This window comes from Nilaparvata lugens, chromosome X (genome assembly GCF_014356525.2).
Source record: "Nilaparvata lugens isolate BPH chromosome X, ASM1435652v1, whole genome shotgun sequence".
NCBI classification, from domain to species: domain Eukaryota; kingdom Metazoa; phylum Arthropoda; class Insecta; order Hemiptera; family Delphacidae; genus Nilaparvata; species Nilaparvata lugens.
This window is the reverse complement of record NC_052518.1, coordinates 85,378,015-85,400,053: the sequence shown is the minus strand read 5'-3', so window position 1 is coordinate 85,400,053 and position 22,039 is coordinate 85,378,015. Positions and strand designations below refer to the sequence as shown.

The 22,039-nt window shown below is 34.5% G+C and overlaps 1 protein-coding gene across 1 annotated transcript in view; it reads right to left on the bottom strand.

The window, feature by feature from the left end:
* Window positions 1–22,039, bottom strand: part of LOC111045140 — a 192,677-nt gene that overhangs the window by 56,734 nt on the left and 113,904 nt on the right. The window contains exons 33-46 of the mRNA XM_039442087.1: window positions 20,284–20,608; window positions 18,533–18,796; window positions 15,140–15,427; window positions 14,098–14,328; window positions 12,544–12,752; window positions 11,276–11,462; window positions 9,931–10,644; window positions 8,205–8,549; window positions 6,485–6,826; window positions 4,333–4,562; window positions 3,870–4,105; window positions 3,017–3,271; window positions 852–2,101; window positions 92–375 (exon numbers count right to left, since the gene is read on the bottom strand). Coding sequence (XP_039298021.1) covers window positions 92–375; window positions 852–2,101; window positions 3,017–3,271; window positions 3,870–4,105; window positions 4,333–4,562; window positions 6,485–6,826; window positions 8,205–8,549; window positions 9,931–10,644; window positions 11,276–11,462; window positions 12,544–12,752; window positions 14,098–14,328; window positions 15,140–15,427; window positions 18,533–18,796; window positions 20,284–20,608 — 5,160 coding nt within the window. The remainder of the gene's footprint in view (window positions 1–91; window positions 376–851; window positions 2,102–3,016; window positions 3,272–3,869; window positions 4,106–4,332; window positions 4,563–6,484; window positions 6,827–8,204; window positions 8,550–9,930; window positions 10,645–11,275; window positions 11,463–12,543; window positions 12,753–14,097; window positions 14,329–15,139; window positions 15,428–18,532; window positions 18,797–20,283; window positions 20,609–22,039) is intronic.

Sequence of the window (22,039 nt, the reverse complement as noted above, 5' to 3'; positions counted from 1 at the left end):
TATTTAAAGACAAATCTTTGCAATTATTTTGAATGATTCATTTATCCATGTATTTGATCTATTATTTATGTACTTATGTATCTATTTATACCTTCTAATTTCGTCCTCAGACGGCTCAGCCACTTGCAACTGAGCCTCGGCACCAAGCATCCAGTCCACCAGACTGTTGTGTGCATTGTGGAATTGCTGCACCAAAGGCAGAGCATCCTGAGCGTGCTTGAGCAAGTCGGAGCAACGCGAAGTGAGGTCATTGTAGCGACGCTGCAAGCTATCCAGTTTGTCCTTCAGCTGAATTGCTTCGTCGCTTGAGATGTGCTTCATCAGCTCCAGACCGGAATCAACGGTTCCGTCAACCTCGTTTTGGTGGTTAGAAACCTTTATAACATACAAAAAATTGGAATTGTTAACTGTTGAATGGTGATTAATTCAACAATGATTTAATTTACCAAATCTATGAAGGATGTTTTAATATAAATTAAAAACCCCAATTAAAATTAGATTGAAATCTAAATTTAAATTCGATGTAAGACAAAAATTAGTTTTGAGACGGTAAGATCTAAGATTGAAAAAGATTTTATTTGGATGTCTATATGAGTCGTTTACTTGTGCGTGGATAATTATAATAATTCATTATTACCATTTTATAATGAGGTGCATTCTCACCTGAAAATATGCCAGACAGGATAGGAATAAAACCATGACCGGTATATCAATGAAAACTTAAGTTGCGAGGCTCCAACCTATATTTTCATACACTAATTATAATTTAGTTGATTAGGATCAATTGGTGATCATTTAAATTTATTGATTTGATAAAATCAATGAGAAATAAATTGAGAAGTGACACTCACCTCTTCAGTAAGATCAGCCAAATCCTCCATCTGCATCAAAAGCTTATCGGTGTGGACTGCAAGAACCTTGTATCTGTTCAGCCTTGTCTCCATGCTCTCCATCCAGGCTTGTAGGTCTTGATAGGTGAGCACAAGGTGTCTCAAGCCAGCACGAGATGCCTCCAGTAACTGACCCAAGGCATCCGATCTGTCCACCAGGGTAGCATACCGATCAGCAGCGTCCTGGATCTTATCAGCGGTAGCTGAGGCTTCTTCCTCGCCAACCAACGCCATAAGATTGCTTCCGACCTCGGTGAGTTCTGAGAGGTCTGTCTTCTTGCGAAGAATCTCATCATGGAGTGAATCGTGTTCCCGTATTCTTTGTTGGATCTTTTCCTCGTCAGTGGGAACAAGTTCCATGTCTTTGACCTTCTTCTCGGCACGATCTAGCCACTCAGTTACTGGGACAAGTTTATCCTGGAAGTCTTTGGCGACAGCCATTGCCTCCATGAGAGCGTCATACCGTTGAGCAGCACCCTCACACAACTTATCAAATCTGGACATCAGCTCCTTCAACTGCCTCTCAATTGCTTTGCGTTCTTGGGCATCGGCATCAGCGGCAACTTCATTGCCCATAGCAAACAACGATGACATCGAATTTTGTCTGTCGGCCAACATCTTCTTCAAGAACTTCTGTTCCTGCAACTGCGCCTTGACGACCTTGTAGTCAGCAGAAGGCGGCTTCTGGTTAGCTACCATTTCTTCAGTGTCACTCAACCATTTAGCAAAACCTTCCAACGCTTCTTGGAACTTTCCAGACTGCAACAAACCGACATCCAACCTCCTATCTCTCTCATTCAACTTCTCCTTCAAAGCGTTCCACTTATCGTTCATCTTTTCCAAGTCCTTCTCCAGGATACTGGTGTTCACTCCTCCCGCTGCTGACCTGATCAAGCCTTGGCCGTTCCTGTTAATATCATCAACAGCTTGGGATAGTGGTTCAACAGTTGATCTTCTGAATGAAGCAAACTCGTCCTGCTGGGATTTGATGGCATCAACTTCGGATCCAACAGGTCTCAACCGTCGTAGATCTTCACCTGCCTGAGTGATATCGTCGACAACTCGGGAATGGTTCTTGTAGAAGTCTTGCAGTTTGTCGAGAATGTCGGATAGTTCTTCTTCGCGTGCTCGAGTTCGTTCCTCGAGACGTCCCAACTGTCGACTCAGTGATTCCACTTGGTCACGAGTGCCGGCTGTATCTAAGGCAAAACCTGTAATTTGCAAAATAAATCATGAAACTAATGAAATTATATGCAAAAATAGATACTGAGAAATTGGTGAAAAGGGCATTAGTGTACCATGAACTCTTTCTATTAATGAATTAAACGATACAAAGCTCTCCAATCAAGTAATGAGTATACGAATTACAGTAATCCTTTTCCTTATGAGATGAATAAACTAGTAGAGACTTATGTGTACGGACTCGACAAATATATTTCCAGCATTACTCATTTTAGCATCTCAAAGCTTCAACTTCTTTTAAAATATAAAAAAATAATGAGAACTTTTCATGCTTATGAACCGAAATCCATTTTTTACTCTATTGAAATGAGAATGTCTTTTTCCACATTGTGTCTGAAAAATGTATAGGAAACATGCAAAATTCATCATGAGACAATAATACTTGAAGAATTAAGAAAGCCAAAAGTGAAAAAATTTCTCAAACTCAGAAAGAATATTTAAAGTATCGAGATTTATTATATTGAAATCAAATTTATTCATTGAAATAATGCATCTCAAAATTCAATCTTTCGAGTCTATTGATAATCGATCAAGTTGATTATGAAACTATAACGTAAACTAGATAGTTTACAAGTGGGAAAATGAAAACTAATTTTTAAAAACATCAATTACCCTTTTTTACCCTTTTGTTTTTATATTGTTTTAAATGATTAAAAAGAATAGCCCATACGAATGAAGTGATTTGAAAAAATAATAATATACAATATTTCATAAAATAATACAACTGAAAATTATATATTTCCCCATCGTTTTACTATAAAGTGGGATTGAATATTTATCTTATATCATTAATCATATTTATCTGTTAAATGGCGCAAAAACTAAATTAAGTTTGAACACTTGGAAAAATGTTGAATGAAATATATAGATGATAAAACACATACCGCTATCAACAAGATGTTCTCCAGCGTTGACAGCTCTGTTGACCTCATCTCCAGCCCGCGATATTTTCGCCACCAATCTAGCAAGATCGTCCTGCTGCGTACGAACAGTTTTCAGATCTCTGCCCGGCGGTTTCATCGTATCCAATTCGTTCTCCAGAGAGTTTAGATCGACAACCAGTGTCTTGACAAGATCGTTGAACTGCGATACAGCTGTTGCAGCTGACTGCAGACGGCTGCAGCGGTCGTCCAGACGACCTGAAACGACAAATATCGGAAATAAATACTTGAAACTACTTTTATATTAATAAAAAAGTATGAGAACTAATATTTGAGAACTGCGTATTAGAAGTATTTTTTAGTCTTTTTATGTCCAATGGAAAAGAAAAGGATCAATAAATAAATGAAGATAGCAGAATCGCAGATTACGTGTCTGCGTAAGTGATAACAAAGAAAGAAATTAAGACGAAAACAGCAGAGAAGAATTAAATGAACGTCCTTCCTTAAAGACAAGCCATTTTAATAATTGTAGTTTTAGGGAATTTGAATGTTCAATTTGTCGGAATTGCATACAACCTACAGTACCACTGACATTACTGGGGAGATTTACAATATACATTACAAGAATCAACCATTACAAATCGTTCTAATATACGAGTACCTTTACACATACGCATACTTTACTAAGTACTATACTCGTACACATTTATTATCAAAGGATGGTAATGTTATCAAACCAAACTATTTTTATCATCAACTGTATCTCCAGTGCATCAATGACTTTATAATTTGTTTCTGTGAATGAATAAATACGCAAATTCTATAGAAAATTAAAGTGAAGTATATCAGAACAAACCTTGTAGATCATCCAACCGTTCTCCAATAGCGTCAACTTCATCTCTGAGGTGACTTGCATCAGACACTCCAACTTCAGCTGCCTCAGAGACCAAATCATCAGCTGATTTCTTCAACACAGCTAGAGGCTTTCTCAGGGCGTTCGTCTCTTCTCGGAGTGACTTTATTCTTTCGAGAGCTTTGGGATCGCGAGCCGCTGCTCCAATAGCATCATGGGATGCGAGTCTGTCTTCACACCTGGAAGTTGAAAGGTAAAATAATAAGCAGAAGTAACAATGCATCATTGGACTGATAATTGCTGTTGAGTATCATGTTATATATTTTATATTAAATGAATGTCAAATATCATATTATGAGATAATGATTGAAAATAATCGTTATGGAGAGCTCTAATCAAATAAATTTATGAATATTTTTTTCTACAGCTCATAAAGTGTTTATTAGATAAATTACAAAGAACTAACCTTTGAACTGAGTGATTGAGATCTCTCAGCTGATCTGCAAAGTCGGTCAATCGTCTTGACATCTCTTCGAGCCACTGTGTCTTCTCGAGAAGCTCATTGTTCAACTTATCCCATCGAGTTTTCATAGCTGCCAATTCCTGTTTCACAACTTCCTTGTCGACATCGCAAGCTGCCACAAATGTTTCGCCATGGGAGCGTGAGTTTTCGAATTCACCAGACCGCTTCCACACCTGAGAAACAAATTTAATTAAATTCATATTTATTCATAATTCTATCCCTTCAGTTTTCCGAAGAAATGCGCATAATAGAGTATAATATTTAATTCTTACTTTAAATTTTAATTTGATACTTTGAAAATAATACTAGGAATGGAATTTTTGTTATATCGCTATGTCAATTATGATCTTCAGTTTTTCTAGTATCTTCGAACAATAAATTAATAATAATGCATGATTACTTAGGAAATACTGTATAAGAACTTTGATAATTTAGTCTTGTGAAATTCAAAATCCTCCAACAGCTTTTACATAAAATGGAATACAGTATATGAGCCTCACTATTGGACGGATTTAATTAGATTTCCTCATCTAGATGGATAAAAATATATATATAGTTCTGACTTTTGAACTAAAGCAAGATTATGTTATGCTATTTTTTTTCAAGTGGGTATTATTACTCGTATTTCAGAAACTGTATTACATGTAGGCTAGAAGAGTAATCTCATTTTAATAAAACTGGACATATATTTAATTATGTATTGTCGAATAGTCAAACAATGTATGGATTTTAATGACGAAAATTGAATAGATATTAAAATTGAAGCCTAACAATAAAGCTTTTCAATACAATTGTTTGATTTGACACAAAGTATTTGTGTTAACTTTGAAACTTTTAATAATATAAAGTATGAAATGCAAACAGAGGCGGTTTTACAAGAAACTTTAATCCAGTAGTGTAATGCTGGCTTTAATTGAAATATCACTATAGTCCACACAAAATTACTTTTTGGAGCTTGAAGGGACATACCCAGCAGAGAAAGGTAGTGTGATACAGCGGCGCTATGTTGCCGTTCTAAACCGGACACCGTTCTCTAATTTCTAGTAAGTGTTTCTGTGCACATGATACACAAACGAAGTTTCCTGTCTGGAAGCTAAGTTTTTTGGTGTGATGGTCGATAAGAACTTGAGCTGGAAACAGCATTGCGACTACTTATCTAAGAAATTATCCTCAGCACTTTATGTGATACGACGAATAAGAAATACTACGGATGAAAAAACGGCTCTAACTGCTTACTATTCGCTGTTTACTTCGCACCTGCGATATGGGATTGTTGCCTGGGGAGCTGCACCCCAAAACTGTCTTGACCAAATACTTAGAATACAAAAAAAGGCAATAAGAACAATTTTTCAAACGAATGTAATTGAGCACTGCAGGCCTCTGTTTCTGGAAAACAAAATTTTTACAGTAATATCTATATACATCTTGGAAACTATAATACTAGCAAAAAACTCAAATCCACCTTTAAGAGGCAATCAACATAGCTGCAACACAAGAAATAAGACCAATATGAATATCACTCGGCACCGACTAGATAAATTTCGAAGATCTCCAATTTGCACAGGATCACGATTATTCAACCTTCTCCCGCTACATCTCAAAACTATTGAGAGCAAAAAATTATTTGTCTCAGAATTAAAAAAATACTTGATTGTAAGGCCATATTATGCAGTTTCTGAATACACAGAGGAACATACTTTCCAGCACTTGCGAAAATAAACTATTAAGATTTGACAATTAGATTATTTATATTAAAAATAAATAAATATTTTTTTTTATTTATATCAAATTTTGATATTGAGATTAATAATAAAACTTGACAATTCCCCGGTCAATTGACTGTGGCGAAGAACTGAAACTGAACTGAACTGAACTGAACTGAAGCGACTGAGTCTAATCGACAAATTGGCAACTGCGCCTCTACCTATGACTCTATTCAACACTGTAATTGGCTGATCTCACTCCATTCCTCTGCGCCGCATATTCCTCCAAGTCAAAAGTAATTTTGTCCGGACTATAGTACTATATGGTAGAGATACCGTTCAACTTATATTGCTTGTAGTAATATCAATCATTTGTCTCTGCTAGTACCTACCTCATTTCTGAAAGCAGACAACTCTCTCAGCTGCCTGTCCACATCCCTTCTCTTGAAGCTGTCAGGTCTCAACGACTCCAGGCGGGCTTCAGCTTGCGCCAACCACGGTGTGAACGCGTCCGCCGCGCGATAGTACTTGCGACAGTGCTCCATACAGGTCTGTAGACGAGTCTGTCGCTCTGACGCGTCCTTGCGTAGTCGCTCCCACAGCTGTTGAATCTTATCGACGTCGCGCTGCAAGCTGCGTGTGTCTGTGCGCTGGGGAGTCAAGTTGGCTGCACGCGAGATCAGCTCATGACCCTTGTTCAACAGCATGATCACTTCGTGTTCCTTTTGTAGAACCTATGAAAAGCAAAGAAAATGAAAATGAACTTCATTCTGCCTTTGAATAAAACAACAGTTAAATGCAATCATGGTTTCAGAATTATACTAGCAGCAATTTTTTATAGATGCTACCAGTTTACATTTGTTCCAAGTATACATTTTATAATACAGAGGTGAGAGTTACTCGATAAAATAAATTACTGTGCTTATCTACGACCAAAGATAGTTTAAGATATTAATAAGTTATTTCCAAAATCCACTTGAAGATGTAAAGAACATATGATATAACAACTTATTTTCAAAGTATCAATCAAGTACTTATTTCTTTCAATTACCCACAGTATTTCACATACTATTTTTCACTTTATTGTATCATAGAGGAAATATAGTATATTATGGAATCTTTTCTCTATGATTATATGTAAAACTCTACTAATTATTCAAAGAATCAATTGAAGATGCAAATAAGATAAAGTAAAGGTAAATTAAGAGAAAATAATAAAGAATATGAAAAAAGTAGTTATAGGAATAATTGGGTCAATAAAAAAGGTCAATTGAGAATAACTCCAAGTATTAATCAATACAAGTATCAAGTGTTCTTCTTGTACGTAATGTAAATTATGATACCAATGATACCAACTTATGAGGATATCAATTTGCAACAACTGCTAAATTGTAGTTTTTCCTTTTATACTTTCTATAATTTTTCTTAAATGGAATTACTTATTTCAAAGATAATTTCATGACTTGAGCATCAACTAGTACAAGAGACAGAATGTAGAAGTGACATATTGTGTGCAAATATTCCTCTTCGAATACATTTCACACAAACCATATGATTCAATAACTTAGACAATATATTGAAGGGTATGTGTTTTTTCTAAAAATTATATTTTTAATTTACCGTATTGTGTTTGTGCGGTGCATCTTTATAAGTGAATGCTTATAAATTGTATTAGATTTTATTTCTAATACAATTTTCACATATTTGCTATATATATTATATAGTTGATATATAATCAATTAGTTATTTTCTTTATATTATTTCCACTAAAAAAAATTATTACTTCGGATGCTGTTGTCTGTTGTTGATGAGATGTAGTGATTTTTATCCATAATAAAAAAGTCTGGAATGTTGTTTAGAAGAATCACGAATTTATTGAATAATTACATACATGTTTCAGAGCCTATGGTGGCACATTCAGTGTGTTCAGAGATTGAAGATGACACGACAGGTGTTGAAACATGTACGTAATGTTTCAATAAATTCATAATACTTCTAGACGAAATTCCAGTGTTTCATTAAAAAAGTTATCTTAAGCCACTGGTCTCATCACAGACTTGTATTTAATTCTGTCTTATAGTAAGAATAAAATAAATTTGACATCATAATTACCTCTTTGTAGATAGGTTCATGCGCGTCAACTTGTTGTTGCAAAACATCGCGATCAGCCGAAACTAGCAATCTCTCATTGAGTGTTGCAATCTGCTCACTCAGCCAGCCGAGCATCTTGGCGCAAGTGGCCTCGAATTGTCGGCCGTCTCTCAGTGTGCTCTCAATTTCCGCCTTACGCATATCCAGTTTCTTCTGCAGGGCGCTGTACTGTCGGTCAACAGCCGATAGTTTGGCTTGAATATCGGCGCGACTAGCTGGATCGGACAAAACTGCACACAAATCGGCTCCAGCACTCTCCAGATCAGCCAGCAATGGACGAGCACCTTCCAACTGACGCTCAAGCATCTGAATAAATTATCAACACACAATTAGTCAAACTTAATCCGCTTATCAATGAATTAATTCAATTTACAAACACAAAAACAATGATAAAGATGCAGAATATCATATCAGTCTAGATTAAAATTCTAATTCAAACCCGTCATTTCCAGACTCAACAGTTCTGCTTCAATAATATCGATAGAGAACTTTATATCAGTCCAGACTGATCATTTTATCAAAACTTTTTTCCAAATTAATAATAATTCACCACTAATTATAACCATTCTAGGCTACTGATATCAAATTGCGAAGACTCTTCAAACATAAACTCAACTGATAATTTTCAAGTTCAGAGGACTTTCTTATCAGCTTTTGATAATGTTTTTCTTATGCTTCCACTATTTGTTGTGTTCTATATTTTAACTAAAGAAAATTGAAAGAACGTGATTATTATAATTGAAAAATTAACTGACCATGGATGGATGAATGAACGAATAATTATCAGAACATATACAAATACATATTATTTTTGAGGGTAAAGCTGAAAAAGCCTTGATGAATGCATTATATGTTATTAGTAACATTTTGTTATTTTCTTCTAGCTTTGCTAAATGTGTTTTTCTTTTTTACTTATCACAATATTATTTAATGATGTGTGTGAATATATTTCGAAACTGGCAATAAAGGTTTTCTAGTTTTATATCTGTTTTTATTGAGAATATAAATTGAATTCAACTGAAGCCTAGTAAAAACTAGGCGTGAAATAAAAAACTGTAATCCCCTAAAAACCTATTCTGTATTTCAAGCAGCTAATAAAAGATTTGAGTGACTGTACCAGTTATTGAATTACACAACATGATGTCTATTTTAACTGGAATGTAAATTTGAATTTGTAAATGAAGAATAAGTCTATACAAGTCATATAACATACAACACGTACTGCTATGTACTGCAGGCCACAATGCAAAGTTTAAATTACCGCACGTCTATACTTACTTGAGAGCTAGTTCTCAAATGTGTGATATTTTTGAAAAAAAAAAATGTTTTGCTTCTAGCTTTTTGTGTTTGGCTTCATAACATAACATAACGATTAATAAAAAAAAAATTCCGTGAGCAAAAATAAATTTTGAGCTTATAGAGTATAGAGAATTTGATGTATAATTTCACTATTTTATGCGATTCCCTACGTTTAATTATTGTAGCAGTTTTTGTGTTGAGTGTGAAATTTTTATTTTTTCAACAATTTATCAGTAGACAGAGATATTTGAAGGGAATGGGTAAAATCGAGTTGAAATCTATTAACCGGGCACTATTATGTATCAATTAGTTCGGATAATCAGTCCTCTAGACTACTGTAGATGAGAATACTTGTCACAAAGATTAATTAATTTTAAATGTATCTTACCTGTACTTTCCTGAGCTGTTCTTCAGGCTCACGGTCAGTTGGCACATCATCCAGCTGGTCTGAAATAGCTTGCAACGTGTCTCTGAGTCTGGTGAGAGCAGCATCGAACTCCCTGGTCGTATCAGCGGCAGCCCCAAGACTGGCGAGTCGCGCGTCCAATCGAGCTGACAAGTCATTCCAGCGATCCTGCACGGCACGAAGTTTGCTGTTGATTTTGGCCGAGTCGGGAGCATCAGCTGGCACACGAGATAACACATCAGCCGCCACATCGGACAGATGCTGCAACTGGGGTTGCTGAGTGCGGAACTCCTCCCGCAACACCTGTACCTGTTGTACCTGGCTTTGAACCATACGCGAATCGCTAGATATCGGTCCCAGAACTGTGATCATTCTATCCTTAGATGCTAGCCAGCTGGACAGGTTATCGTGGGTGTCGTAAAAGTCCTTCAGACCTTCCATCAGTGCGATTCTATTCTTGCAAGCATCCTGGAGGGCACGCCATCTTGAGACAACATCCTGCAACTCGTCGTGGAGACGGTCAGCTCCGGCCACTGATCCCTTCCTGCGCAGGAGATCGGTAATTCCCGCCTTGGTGCTCTCAAGAAGCGCCTGTTTCTCATACATCTCTTCTTGCACAGCTCTGGCGGCACGGCAAGTTTTCTCAGCTTCGTCTTTTGTCTGAGCGATAGTCTCTTTGGGTAGGGTTCTCTGAACCTGTAAAAATTTGTATAATTATTTGAAAAGTTGATAACATTTGAAGAAGAGTAAGATAAGATTTTATTTCTTCTTCAGTTCAACTCCATCAAGAACTGCTTGTTCATAAATAGATTTGAATTTTATGTTGTTCACAAAACATTCTGCACAGATTCTAGAGTAGGATAGTTGATATGTTGTTCACGAAACATCCAGCTTAGATTCTAGAATCTAGAGTGTGATAGTTGAACATATTTTAGATTTTTCTGCATTTTAGAAATCTTAACCAAAATAATTATCCAAAATATGAAGTATATAAACGAGATGTGATTTGATGATAGTCGATGATGATATCAAGGATAAAAGAGTAAATCCAATAAACAGTTTCTTCTGAGAAATAATTAGAGCACTCGCGTAAATAAACCTTACATATCGTTGGAATAATGATTGCATGTCAGTGTATCAAGTGAGAACTACAAGTGATACAGAAGTTTATAATTCTTTCGATTTTTTTCTCAATGAGAATTTTTACTATGGAGTTATAGAAATATATTGATTAAAGTAAATGCTATGCTGTAATTTTATAAGTCGATGGTTCTTAACAATTATTTCTAGAACAGAAGATTGTAGCTAAGGAGTAATAGAAGCTCACCTTATCCAGAAACTGCGAAAGTTGACGCAGATGATCGGCGTGTTTGCGAAGTTCATCTTTCAATGAATCGATTTCGGACTGTCGGTCAGACAGACGTACTCCCAGTAGTGAGTAACGGTTGTTCACCTCGTTCAGCTCATGTTGGACGGGTGTCATCTCTTCCAGATGGAAGTTTTCGGGAGATGATCTACAATAAAACAAACGCATTAATGGTCATCCAAACCGACTCTACAGTTGATTAATAATTAATAAAAATTATTAATTAAAAAATAAACCACCTATTAGGAATGCAGCCATATTAAATTGAAAGTTGACTAGGACTTCTAGAGCATGTCATATTATATAAAAATACTAAGAAATTGTCAACATCCACATGAGTTTATCAGAGATTGACAATGGTGTAACAACCGAAACCGGTCTTTCTAACTATCAATAAATCTGTGGTTTTGACAATTTCTTAGTCTTTTTATTTGATATGAATAATTACCACAATATTAACTTCTCAACTACACAAAAAGCATGTAATATTATGAGGTTCTGGACTTCAATCTATCCTTTGAGATTTTGGACTTCAATTTCTCCAAAATTACACTGAAATTTACTGAATCTTTTACTAATTTATACTGAATCATGGAGCTTTTCCATGATTGGAACTAGCCAGACCCATATTTATAAACATCGTCACTAGAGCCTACACTTGAACCTCCAATTATTATTATTTTGATCATCCACTGGTGATCCATTCAAACAGCAATAGTCGTCTTTATGTATTTGAAATACAAAAGCAGCTATATTAAATGAATCATCCTTTGTGATAGCTAATTAGCAAAAAGAATTCCAAAATATTCCGCTTATTCTTCAATGAACGATCATATAACTTCTAGAATAATATACATAAGATTAGTCCCTCATTTATTATATTTTATATCATATTATATTCTTTATTTTTCTTCATTAATATATACAGAGAAGCCCAGGAGTCATCACCCATCCAGTTATACAGTCTAAGCTGAATGATATGTGGTGAATTTCAGTATACCCTGTAAAATATTCTTAATTGATATCTCAATAAGTTACTACATGTGTTTGAACAACAAAACCACAAACAAATTAATAGATTACATAAATATTTATTGTGTATAGTTTTATCTCGAATTGTATTGTGTCCCTGAGAAATAGAAGATTATATTTATTTTCTAGAATAAAATTGAAATACAGGACTCAACATTGTTTTTTTGTTTTGAATAAGTTAATTGATTGATACAAACCTTCTGCTTCCAAAACCACTTGAGCCTCCAGGTGACAGAGGTGATTGCAATGAGAAAGATCCCATCTTGGTGGGAGATGGAGATCCCACATCCTGGGAAGTGCGGCGTGCAGTGACCGATGCTCGCTTCACCGGGCTGACCGAAGACCTGCGTCTTGTGGGAGACTCAGGCCGGGTGAGTGAGTCAAGTGCTTGACCGAGATCGTTCAGCTGTGAATATTGAAAAAATTAATTGAAATTTCTGAATGCATAAAATAAATAATAATAAATTAAAAATATAAATAATAAATGTATATCTTTGTGGGCCCAAGTTTCGCTTATACCTACAACATTACAACTGTTAAATATTTTAGGTTGTTCAGCGTCTATGTTAGAAACATTATTTATTCCATGGCAATTCCAGAAAATAATATTTAAAAATTGTGACTGACCTTTTCCGCCATGGGTTGACTTATTATTTCTAAATACATTACAAATGTATTGTATTGCATTGTAAATGTAAAATTCTGAATAATTATAAAATATATAGAAGTTTTCTAGGTGCATAACAAATAATTGAAAAAAAATCTAATCCGAATAATCTAATTCGAAATGTCTATGTAGGCCTAGATTACAGATTATGTTTATTTATTTATGAAAACATAGAAGCCAACGGAATTGCTCCCAAAAACATTGTTGGATAAAGTTATTATTTTTCTTACCAGAAAGGCAAGAGCGCTATTCTTTAATAATTTCTCTAAAATATTATTTATGAAAACATAGAAGCAAACAGGATTTCTCCCCAAAAAATGTTGAATAAAGTTTTAATTCTTACCATAAACGCAAGAGCGCTATTCTATAATTATTTCTCTAAAATAGCTTTGCATTTTCCCACTTAATACATAACATCAACATCACGCAGCAAATTCTCATATCATTTCTTGCCCTTAGTGTGTTTGGAATGTAATAATGACCAATGAAATAATTGAATATAGGAGTAGTTGGCATCAAGTTGATGTCTACTTGATGATTCTTATTCCATTTCAATAATTATTGTAATATCCCTATAAAAGAAAAGTAAATATTGACATCAAAACCTTCGTATGATGATTCCACTATAATACCTAACAATTTACTTGATATTTTTTTACTTTATGCTTATACATTACAGTTATGTCATGTACATATAAAAATTTAGTAATAGTAATTCTTAAAAAAATTGTAAGAATGGGTTGGAGCAAATTTTATTTCTTCCCATAAAGGCAGAAGAACAATGTATTTTAATACGATTTCTCTAGATCAACCGTGCCTTCTTTAATTTATTGCTTCAATAAAGAAGAAAAATAATTAAGAGAAAATATCTCATTCCTTATCCATAGTTGATGCTATATTGCTACAATAGCAGCAGGTGGAAATCCGTACAAGAAAAAAGTATCTATTTTTAGTTGATTTATTATTATTTGGGATATTTTTCTATTGAATTGTGTAAAATAGGCAAAATGGGGCTTATTATTCCAATTCATTACTAATTATTCAAAATAGTTTGACTTCCATACAAGAAGAAAATATCTCATACCTTATCGATAGTGGATGCATATTCCCTGTGATCTTTGAGGAGAGGTTTGAGCTCTTCTGCTTGGCGCTTGACGGTTTCCACATCGACAGCTACCGGCTCTAGACGACCAACTCTGGTCTCCATGGTGACGAGCCAGGCATGCACCTGATCCCTCAGTCGTTCGTAGGCTAGTTGTTGTTCAGTACGAGCTTTGCCAAGTCGAAGTTTCTCATCGAGAAGTTGGTTCAATTCCTGTGAATTTCATTATTCAAATTAAAAATTGAATGAATTTTTCTATGATTAAAATGTATATGAATACAAAGATTGAAAGATGAAAAGATGATACATGAATTTATCTTTTCAGGAAGAATCTTATATAAACAAGTGAACATAATTTTGTTTACGAACGGATTGAACATCGAGACACGGACAAACATGGACATCGAGACTCTAAACATTTGAACACTTCATTAGGGCTACTTGATTTGTTAGTTGAAAAATAATCCAATAGTACCCTTCCGTTTTTAAAAACTTTTTCAAATAAAACACAATAACAACTAGTTTCAGTATATTCAATCCATTTTCAAGTTTTCCTTAAAATAAACTATTATATCTCATAAACAAAATAATATTTTCAAATAGTTTTCTTCAACAGTTGGCTCATCTCATCATCTAATGATAAGATGATATGATAAATAAAAAAGTTTTTTAAAAACGAAAAGGTACTATGGAATTATTTTTCAACTCGTATAAAGCCTTTATCACTTATAATCCTTATTTATTTATTCAATTATTGTATATAACACCGTAATCATAGTATAATTATGACCATGGAGCAGAACTGGCTGAATCTGTATTATTTCTCCCTCGATTTTGATAGAAAGTTAATGTTGTTTAATATTAGGTTATGAAATCAGACAGCACTGCTTCGCCAGTTATTTTTGGTCCAGGAAATTTAAATTTTAAATATATTTATAATCTCTTATCTCTTTATAAACCCTTATATATCTCTTGTAATCCATTAGGCCTAACATCTGAAAAAAGTCGTAAATATTGTACACACCTTCCACTGAGTTTCAATGGCCTTGACCTGGTCCCTGACCAGACCAGTGTCGGTGACGTCATTCCTGTTGACAAGCGCCTTTCCTTCGCGCACAGTCGACTCGAACTTGTCGCGTCTGGCATCGCGCTGCGCGACCAATTCCTCGAGACCAGCTCCGGTTGTGTCCTGTGCCGTCTCCATGGCTTCGTTCAGCCATCTCTGCAGCTGCGACGCGTTCGTCGTGAACTGCGCGAGCGACAACTGGATTTCGGACAGCTGGTCGCCCAGCTTCAGGCAGCGTTCTTGTACCTGGTCGAAAAACACAATGATGGACATGAGGTTGGGATTTTTCAATTTATCACAAAACTGATAATTGATTTTATCATACCTTGTGGAGGTTGTCAGAAGTTGTCCAAAATTACATTGCAATATTGATTTCACTTGGGCGAAGTTGAAATAAAACTGATTGGGGCGGCACTAAAGGAAACTTATTGCACTAACACTCAACGTATTTATTTAATTAACCAGAAACTTGAACTGTTTCTATACAGTAGTATTATTCTCGAATAATTATTATTATTTATTGAATATAGTTTTTATTAAAAATGTATTTTGAAATAAATAAATTGAAAAAATATATATATATAATTATTCTTAAATAAATTGACAAATTCAAAATACCCGAGCAGGAGTCATGTTGTTCCAATAAAATATGTAGGCTATAAGCATTATTATGCAATAATATGATAGAAACTTGTATGGTATTCACAATGGTAAGTATGATGCTGACTTATTAGGTAATAAAATATTACAGCTAATTATAATTATTATGATAAATTCAGATTAGGAATTGAAAGTGAATATTATTCATATTATCGCTAATAAGTCGTCTGGGGATTCCACAACATAATAAATTTGAACCTAAAGAGCTGATGTGTTTCAATCATTGAGGAATAGTTTCAGTTGTTCACTACAGAAATATTATGCTACAAATAATTGTTAAAATTTTGCATCAGATACTGACACAATAATTGTGTAATTATTACACTGTATATGCTTTGAGAGATCTTTCAATAGAATTTGACCTTCTGACAACCGTCTCCACTTTATATGGAATTTCAAAGGGCGAATATTTTCAAAAGAAGATATTGTAGTAGGAGGAGAAACTCGTAAAATAAAGTGATAGTCTTAGTAATTGATACAAGTTTCATTGATGATGATGAGCACGATGTTTCATTGATGATGATGTGCACGATGTTTCATTGATGATGTTGAAACATGATTGATCATGCTTGTTTCATGTGTTCATTTTATCTTCACATCACTGACTTTACTTTTACGACTGCTTCAATTTCAGCCGGTTGTTGTCTTAGGATATGAGAAAGTAGAGTAGGTGGACAATATAGATAGATAGATAGATAGATAGATAGATAGATAGATAGATAGATAGATAGATAGATAGATAAAGAATTTATTTTTCACTTCAAAAAACAATACAAAATAAGATAAAATTAAATACAATATCATTCGTCAACAATCAATACCATAGTTCATAATAATCCGAAAATTCTTAGGCATAGCCGAAGCCGTCAGCCGGAGTTGATAGTTATTTAATCTATATCTCATCCTTATCTTCTAGTTTTTGTCAAAGTTCTCACAGTAGGTTACAGAGTGAACGGGCTACACAATATCATGCGATAGCACTCAATAAACTTTATAAGGCAACTGGGAAGTTAGCACTAAATATCAGTCACTCATAGCACAGTAGTCCGTCTATGCTTGGAATCTTATCATTTTCAGTTCATTTGAGAAACCTGAATCATTATTATAGGCCTAGAGATGAACTACACATTGATACAAAGTAAATTATTCTTACTTATTAATCGAACATACAAATAATTCTTTATGAAATGAAGTGATACAATGATAATTTGAACTCATTTGAACAATAAATAATAATCTACAATAATAAACCGATGAACTCAATCATACATGTCCAGAGCTATATGTACAGTTTTCGGTTTGGGAACAATATTTACAATGACATATTTATTTTCTATTATCCACAAGTATTATTATAGTACAGCTATTTTTAGAAATTAAATTCATCCACAAGGAGCTTTCTATATCTCAATGTTACATTTACATATCCCGCTAGACTTTTCCAGTTTTTACCATTTAAATACTCTTGAACCATTTCATCCGTTATCACCGAGCTTCCAAACCATTTTACTCGGTACTCTGATAGCACCTTACATTTTCCTATAAAATGATAAATATCTTCAATTTCTTGACTATTACATAGTGAACAAATATAGCTGTTTCCCCCCCCCTATCTACTCTAAAATTCAAGGGCAATAATGACCCTCTCGCTCTGAAAATTATGTTAATCATCCTTCTTTTATTTGAGTCGTTTAAATAATCTTTCATAATTGCGTTATCGGTTCTTAACGTATAATATATTTGATGAAACTGAGAATTTGAAGCTTTCTCCCACCAAGTTCCCAGTACATTACGGCGAATTTTATCAATTATATTGTCGCACGTCATCCCCCACCGATCTGGCTAAGTTATAGGGTCCACCCATCCCTCATTAAATTGATTAAATAATTGTTTCCATTCACTACACCAGCCACTATTACTCTGTACCACTAAGCTTGTTAATATTTTAGGGAATCTATGGTCAGGTAATGCAAGTGCTTTTAATATGTATTTGAAATGCATTTTTAGGGTCTGTAGCCACATAATATCCCTCCCGCTTTCTAAATAAAGAATATAGTTGGGCGTATTCTGCGGTAACCCGAACATTCGTTTCATGAAAAATCTATTGAAACATTCTACATCCTCCCTACGTTGATACCCCCACACCTGACCAGCATACGTGATAGTTGTTCTACTCACTGTCTCAAAAACTTGCTATTTAGTGGATAACGGTACATCTTCGCTGCCTATGAACTTCCGCCATAAACTATTAATACCGTATCTTACTTGAAAAATGTTTGCTGAGGGACAAAGTGGGAGTGAACGTAACCCCTAGATATTTATACTCATTTACAATTTGAATGGGATCCTCACCATAGTACCATTTTTCAGGTGGACAATATAAAAAGTGCAATAAATTTCCAATTCACAGAGCAGTGTACTAATCGGGCATTTTGTTCCAATTTTCATGGCATGGATTTAATAAGAGTGTCCTTTAAACGGGCCTTAAGCCCCGCACACACATATCGATTTTTATTCGTACGATATTTTGCCGTCCTTCTGAATTCTATCAGATTAAACGGAACTTGACAAACATTATCTGTTCAATCCAATATAATTTATAAGGACGGCAAAATACCGTACGAACAAAAATCGATGTGTTTGTAGGTAGCCTTAGTATAGTGATATGAATTTGTACATAAAGCGTTCTACTAACCGGTCTTTGTTGAGGCTGACAGGTCGAAGAGCATCTTTGAGTCTAGATTCGGCCGATGACAGCCACGCGAGAAGCGAATCCAGGGCATCCTGCACTCCCTGGCTTTGCACCAGTGCTGTGTCCAGCAGTTTGCACCTCTCACCCAGAGCATCGCAAAGCTGCGTGTATTTGTTCTCAAGGTCGAAGACAGGTTCGCGAAGGGCGGCAATCTCTGCTCCCGATACTTGACCCTCAACAGCACGCACGAGACTATCCAGGGCCTGTTCATAACACAACATCAAAGTTATAGTCGATTCATCGTAATAAATTAATAGTAATAGTCGATTCTTCGAAAGCAGAGCACTTATTTATGTACGTATGGAAGTGATGATACATATCAGCTTCTAACGACTTGACTCTTAAAATTTAAATGTAACGATGGATCTTGGAGCAGCAAAACCGATTCACAGTAGCTACCTAAAATATTTGTCATAAACTGATGAATAATCATTGTACCTGATCCAGTGCCAATTTAAACTATTATTTAATACAGTTTACATTGACAGTAGATTAAGTACTATGATTTATTCATCAGTCTATGTCAAATATGTTATGCAGCTACTGTGAATCGGTTTCGCTGCTCCAAGATCCACTCTCAAACGCGCATGTTTGTTTACATGTTTCTTTCAACTATTGCCTCCGAAGAGACTATAGATTATATTAATTAGATGATACTATTAAGATTATTTATAGATTGAGATGATATCGAGAGCGTACAATTTTGTTTATAGCAATATTTGTGTTATCTATAATAATGACAATTAATGAAAAATCTGTACTTAATATGAAAAGTAGTTAATATTTATTATTGAATGAGTTTGAACCCAGATTAGTATAATAAATTTGATAAGAAAATCAGACTACTACCATGGAGAAAAGATGGCGATTTTTTAAATTGTAATGTAATGCTTACAATTATAGTCTAATAGTTGAACATGGTCCTATGCTACTACTTAACACTTTGTTCCAACTCAGAAATATTTAAATCATAAATTCGAATACTCAGATAAAACCAAGGTGGATTTAATCAAGCAATCTATTTTATTGAGCGTAAAATTTTACATCTACTTCAACAATTCTTCTTTGATGAAAGGTGATCAAATCATAGTATAAATTTATTCATTGCATATTACAATTTGTCAGATATGTTAAAATAAGTATTGCACTTGCTATATAGTGCGGAAATTTTTATAAATGGATTTTAATAAAGAATAATAGTGAAAAATTTAAATACAGTAGAACGTCAATAATCCGGATTAATTGGGACCGGACCCCATCTGGATTATCAAATTATCCGGATTATCGAAATTATAAAAAAACGGTCTTATTAATTTACTTTAGTTTGATTTGACTGAAAAGATTCCACCATATACTTTTTTAAGGAAAATTCTAATTGAGAATATACTACTAATACTCATTGACTCTACGGCCCTTAAAGGTCCGTGATACTTGGGAATAAACAGTAGCCTGAAATTTACTCATACGTCTTCATACAATGAAATTGAATTTGGAAAGTAAAAATAGTATGCAGTGTAAAGTATTGAGAATTATAGTATAAAAGCGGTTTGTATAGTATTGTTTGCTTATGGCAATGAAATTGTATTGAATTGAGAGGAAGAAGATAGGAATTCAAGAAGGAAGATTCGAATGATAGATGATTCATAAAGGTTGAAGTTGCCAACAAATGAAAATCAGCAATTAAACTTACCGCTTTCAAATTATCGATGAGTCTTCCTTGCGCGACGAACTCATTATTCAAAGCCTTGGCGCGTCCCAGTTGATCTTGGAGAGTGTGAGGATCGGCAGCAAAAGGCTCGCTCAGCAGTTTATTAGCGCGACCTTCGGCATCCCTCATCCAGGAGCGGGCTTTATCCAGCGCATCGCGGTAGTCCCGTTGACGCCCTCCGACTCCACTCAGTTTATCGGCCAGCGCATTGGCACCATTCAGCAGATCTTTGTATTGCGAGGTGACTGTTACTACACTGTTACGGACTGCTGAATCGTGCGCAGATATTGGTTCAATATGCGGCAACCTACAGTAAGAAACAACCCGTTGAATTATGATCTATCATTTCTAGGTGAAAAAATAATTTCTCATACCTATCATTTGTAGGCGAAGGAATAGTTTCTTCTACTTATTTAATCAATTATTATCATACTTATATGAAGAGGCACAACAGTCTGATGTCCAAAAATGACCCTTCTAAAATTTATACTATAGTTCAAATATCAACATTCTATTCAAATATTTATTTTTTTCCAATGTATCTAGTATTGTACAATTTTCTCCAGAAGAGGATTATTTTTCACTCTCCGAGCATCTTAAAATCCATTTCGAATCTTAACGTAGTATCGTAATTTACTCATTTGACTATCAATTTATTATAGAATACATTTGCATTGCTAACATAAGGAAAGAGAAGGAAGGGGAAGGAGAATTGTAATTATTCAAATTATAGTAATTAATATGTCATTATTATTAAAAGAAAAATTCACCCTGAAGAAGACCTAGGATTGATCATTTTTGTACAATAGCGCTTATCGAATTTCCTCCTAGCTGTTCTCCCTGCTTTCAATATCTGCAGTCACAGAGATCTTCAGGGTGGATTATAGCAGATTTGAATGTTTGTTTAATAATTAAGACTGTTTTGAGCTTTAACTTCAGTGTTAGTAGCTCTCTAAAATTAAACATTACATAGATATCAGTAACATTTCTCAGCTTCAAGAAATTAACAAGAATTAGTGTCATCAGAAATTCTCTTGAGTTTACAATCAGTAATTCTCATAAGTCGAGTAAATCTTGTATTGTTTGAACATACAAATTAATGGAGCAATAACAAGAAATATTTTAAATACTGTTGTAAATGTGCTTTTGTCATTAACACTTTATTCATTAGAAGTTTACATCTATGAACAAGATAAAAATAAAATGAAACATCATCTTTGAACGTTCATCATAAAACTCTAACTAGTTGTCTACTTGTAAACGTTCGTTGCTGAAACAGTTACCTTGGCAACCGGGTTCACATGATTAGTATCCATGTAGGGCTTGCCTACATCAATACATTGATGAGATTTGTATTGATTCATTTTTTAAGTTTGTATTTATTATTCAATTTTTTTACAATCAAGATAAGGTTATTAATTACATTATGCATTTTATTTTCATGATCTTCTATTGTATTTATATGTATTGTTTTTTACACACTTTTTCTATATATTTGAACACGACATGCAGTCAAATATTAAGTAAATAATTAAAAACTTTTACTCACTGACTGAATTACTTTCGACGTCAGTAATTTGTAAGTACTGCGATCATTTTGAACAGTCACTGTGACTGTTCAAAATGATGACTAGACGGTCGAAAGTACTTCAGTCTTTTTAATTATTTACTTAATATTTGACTGCATGTCGTGTTTAAATATATAGAAAAAGTGTGTTAATACATCGCAGCTCGGAAT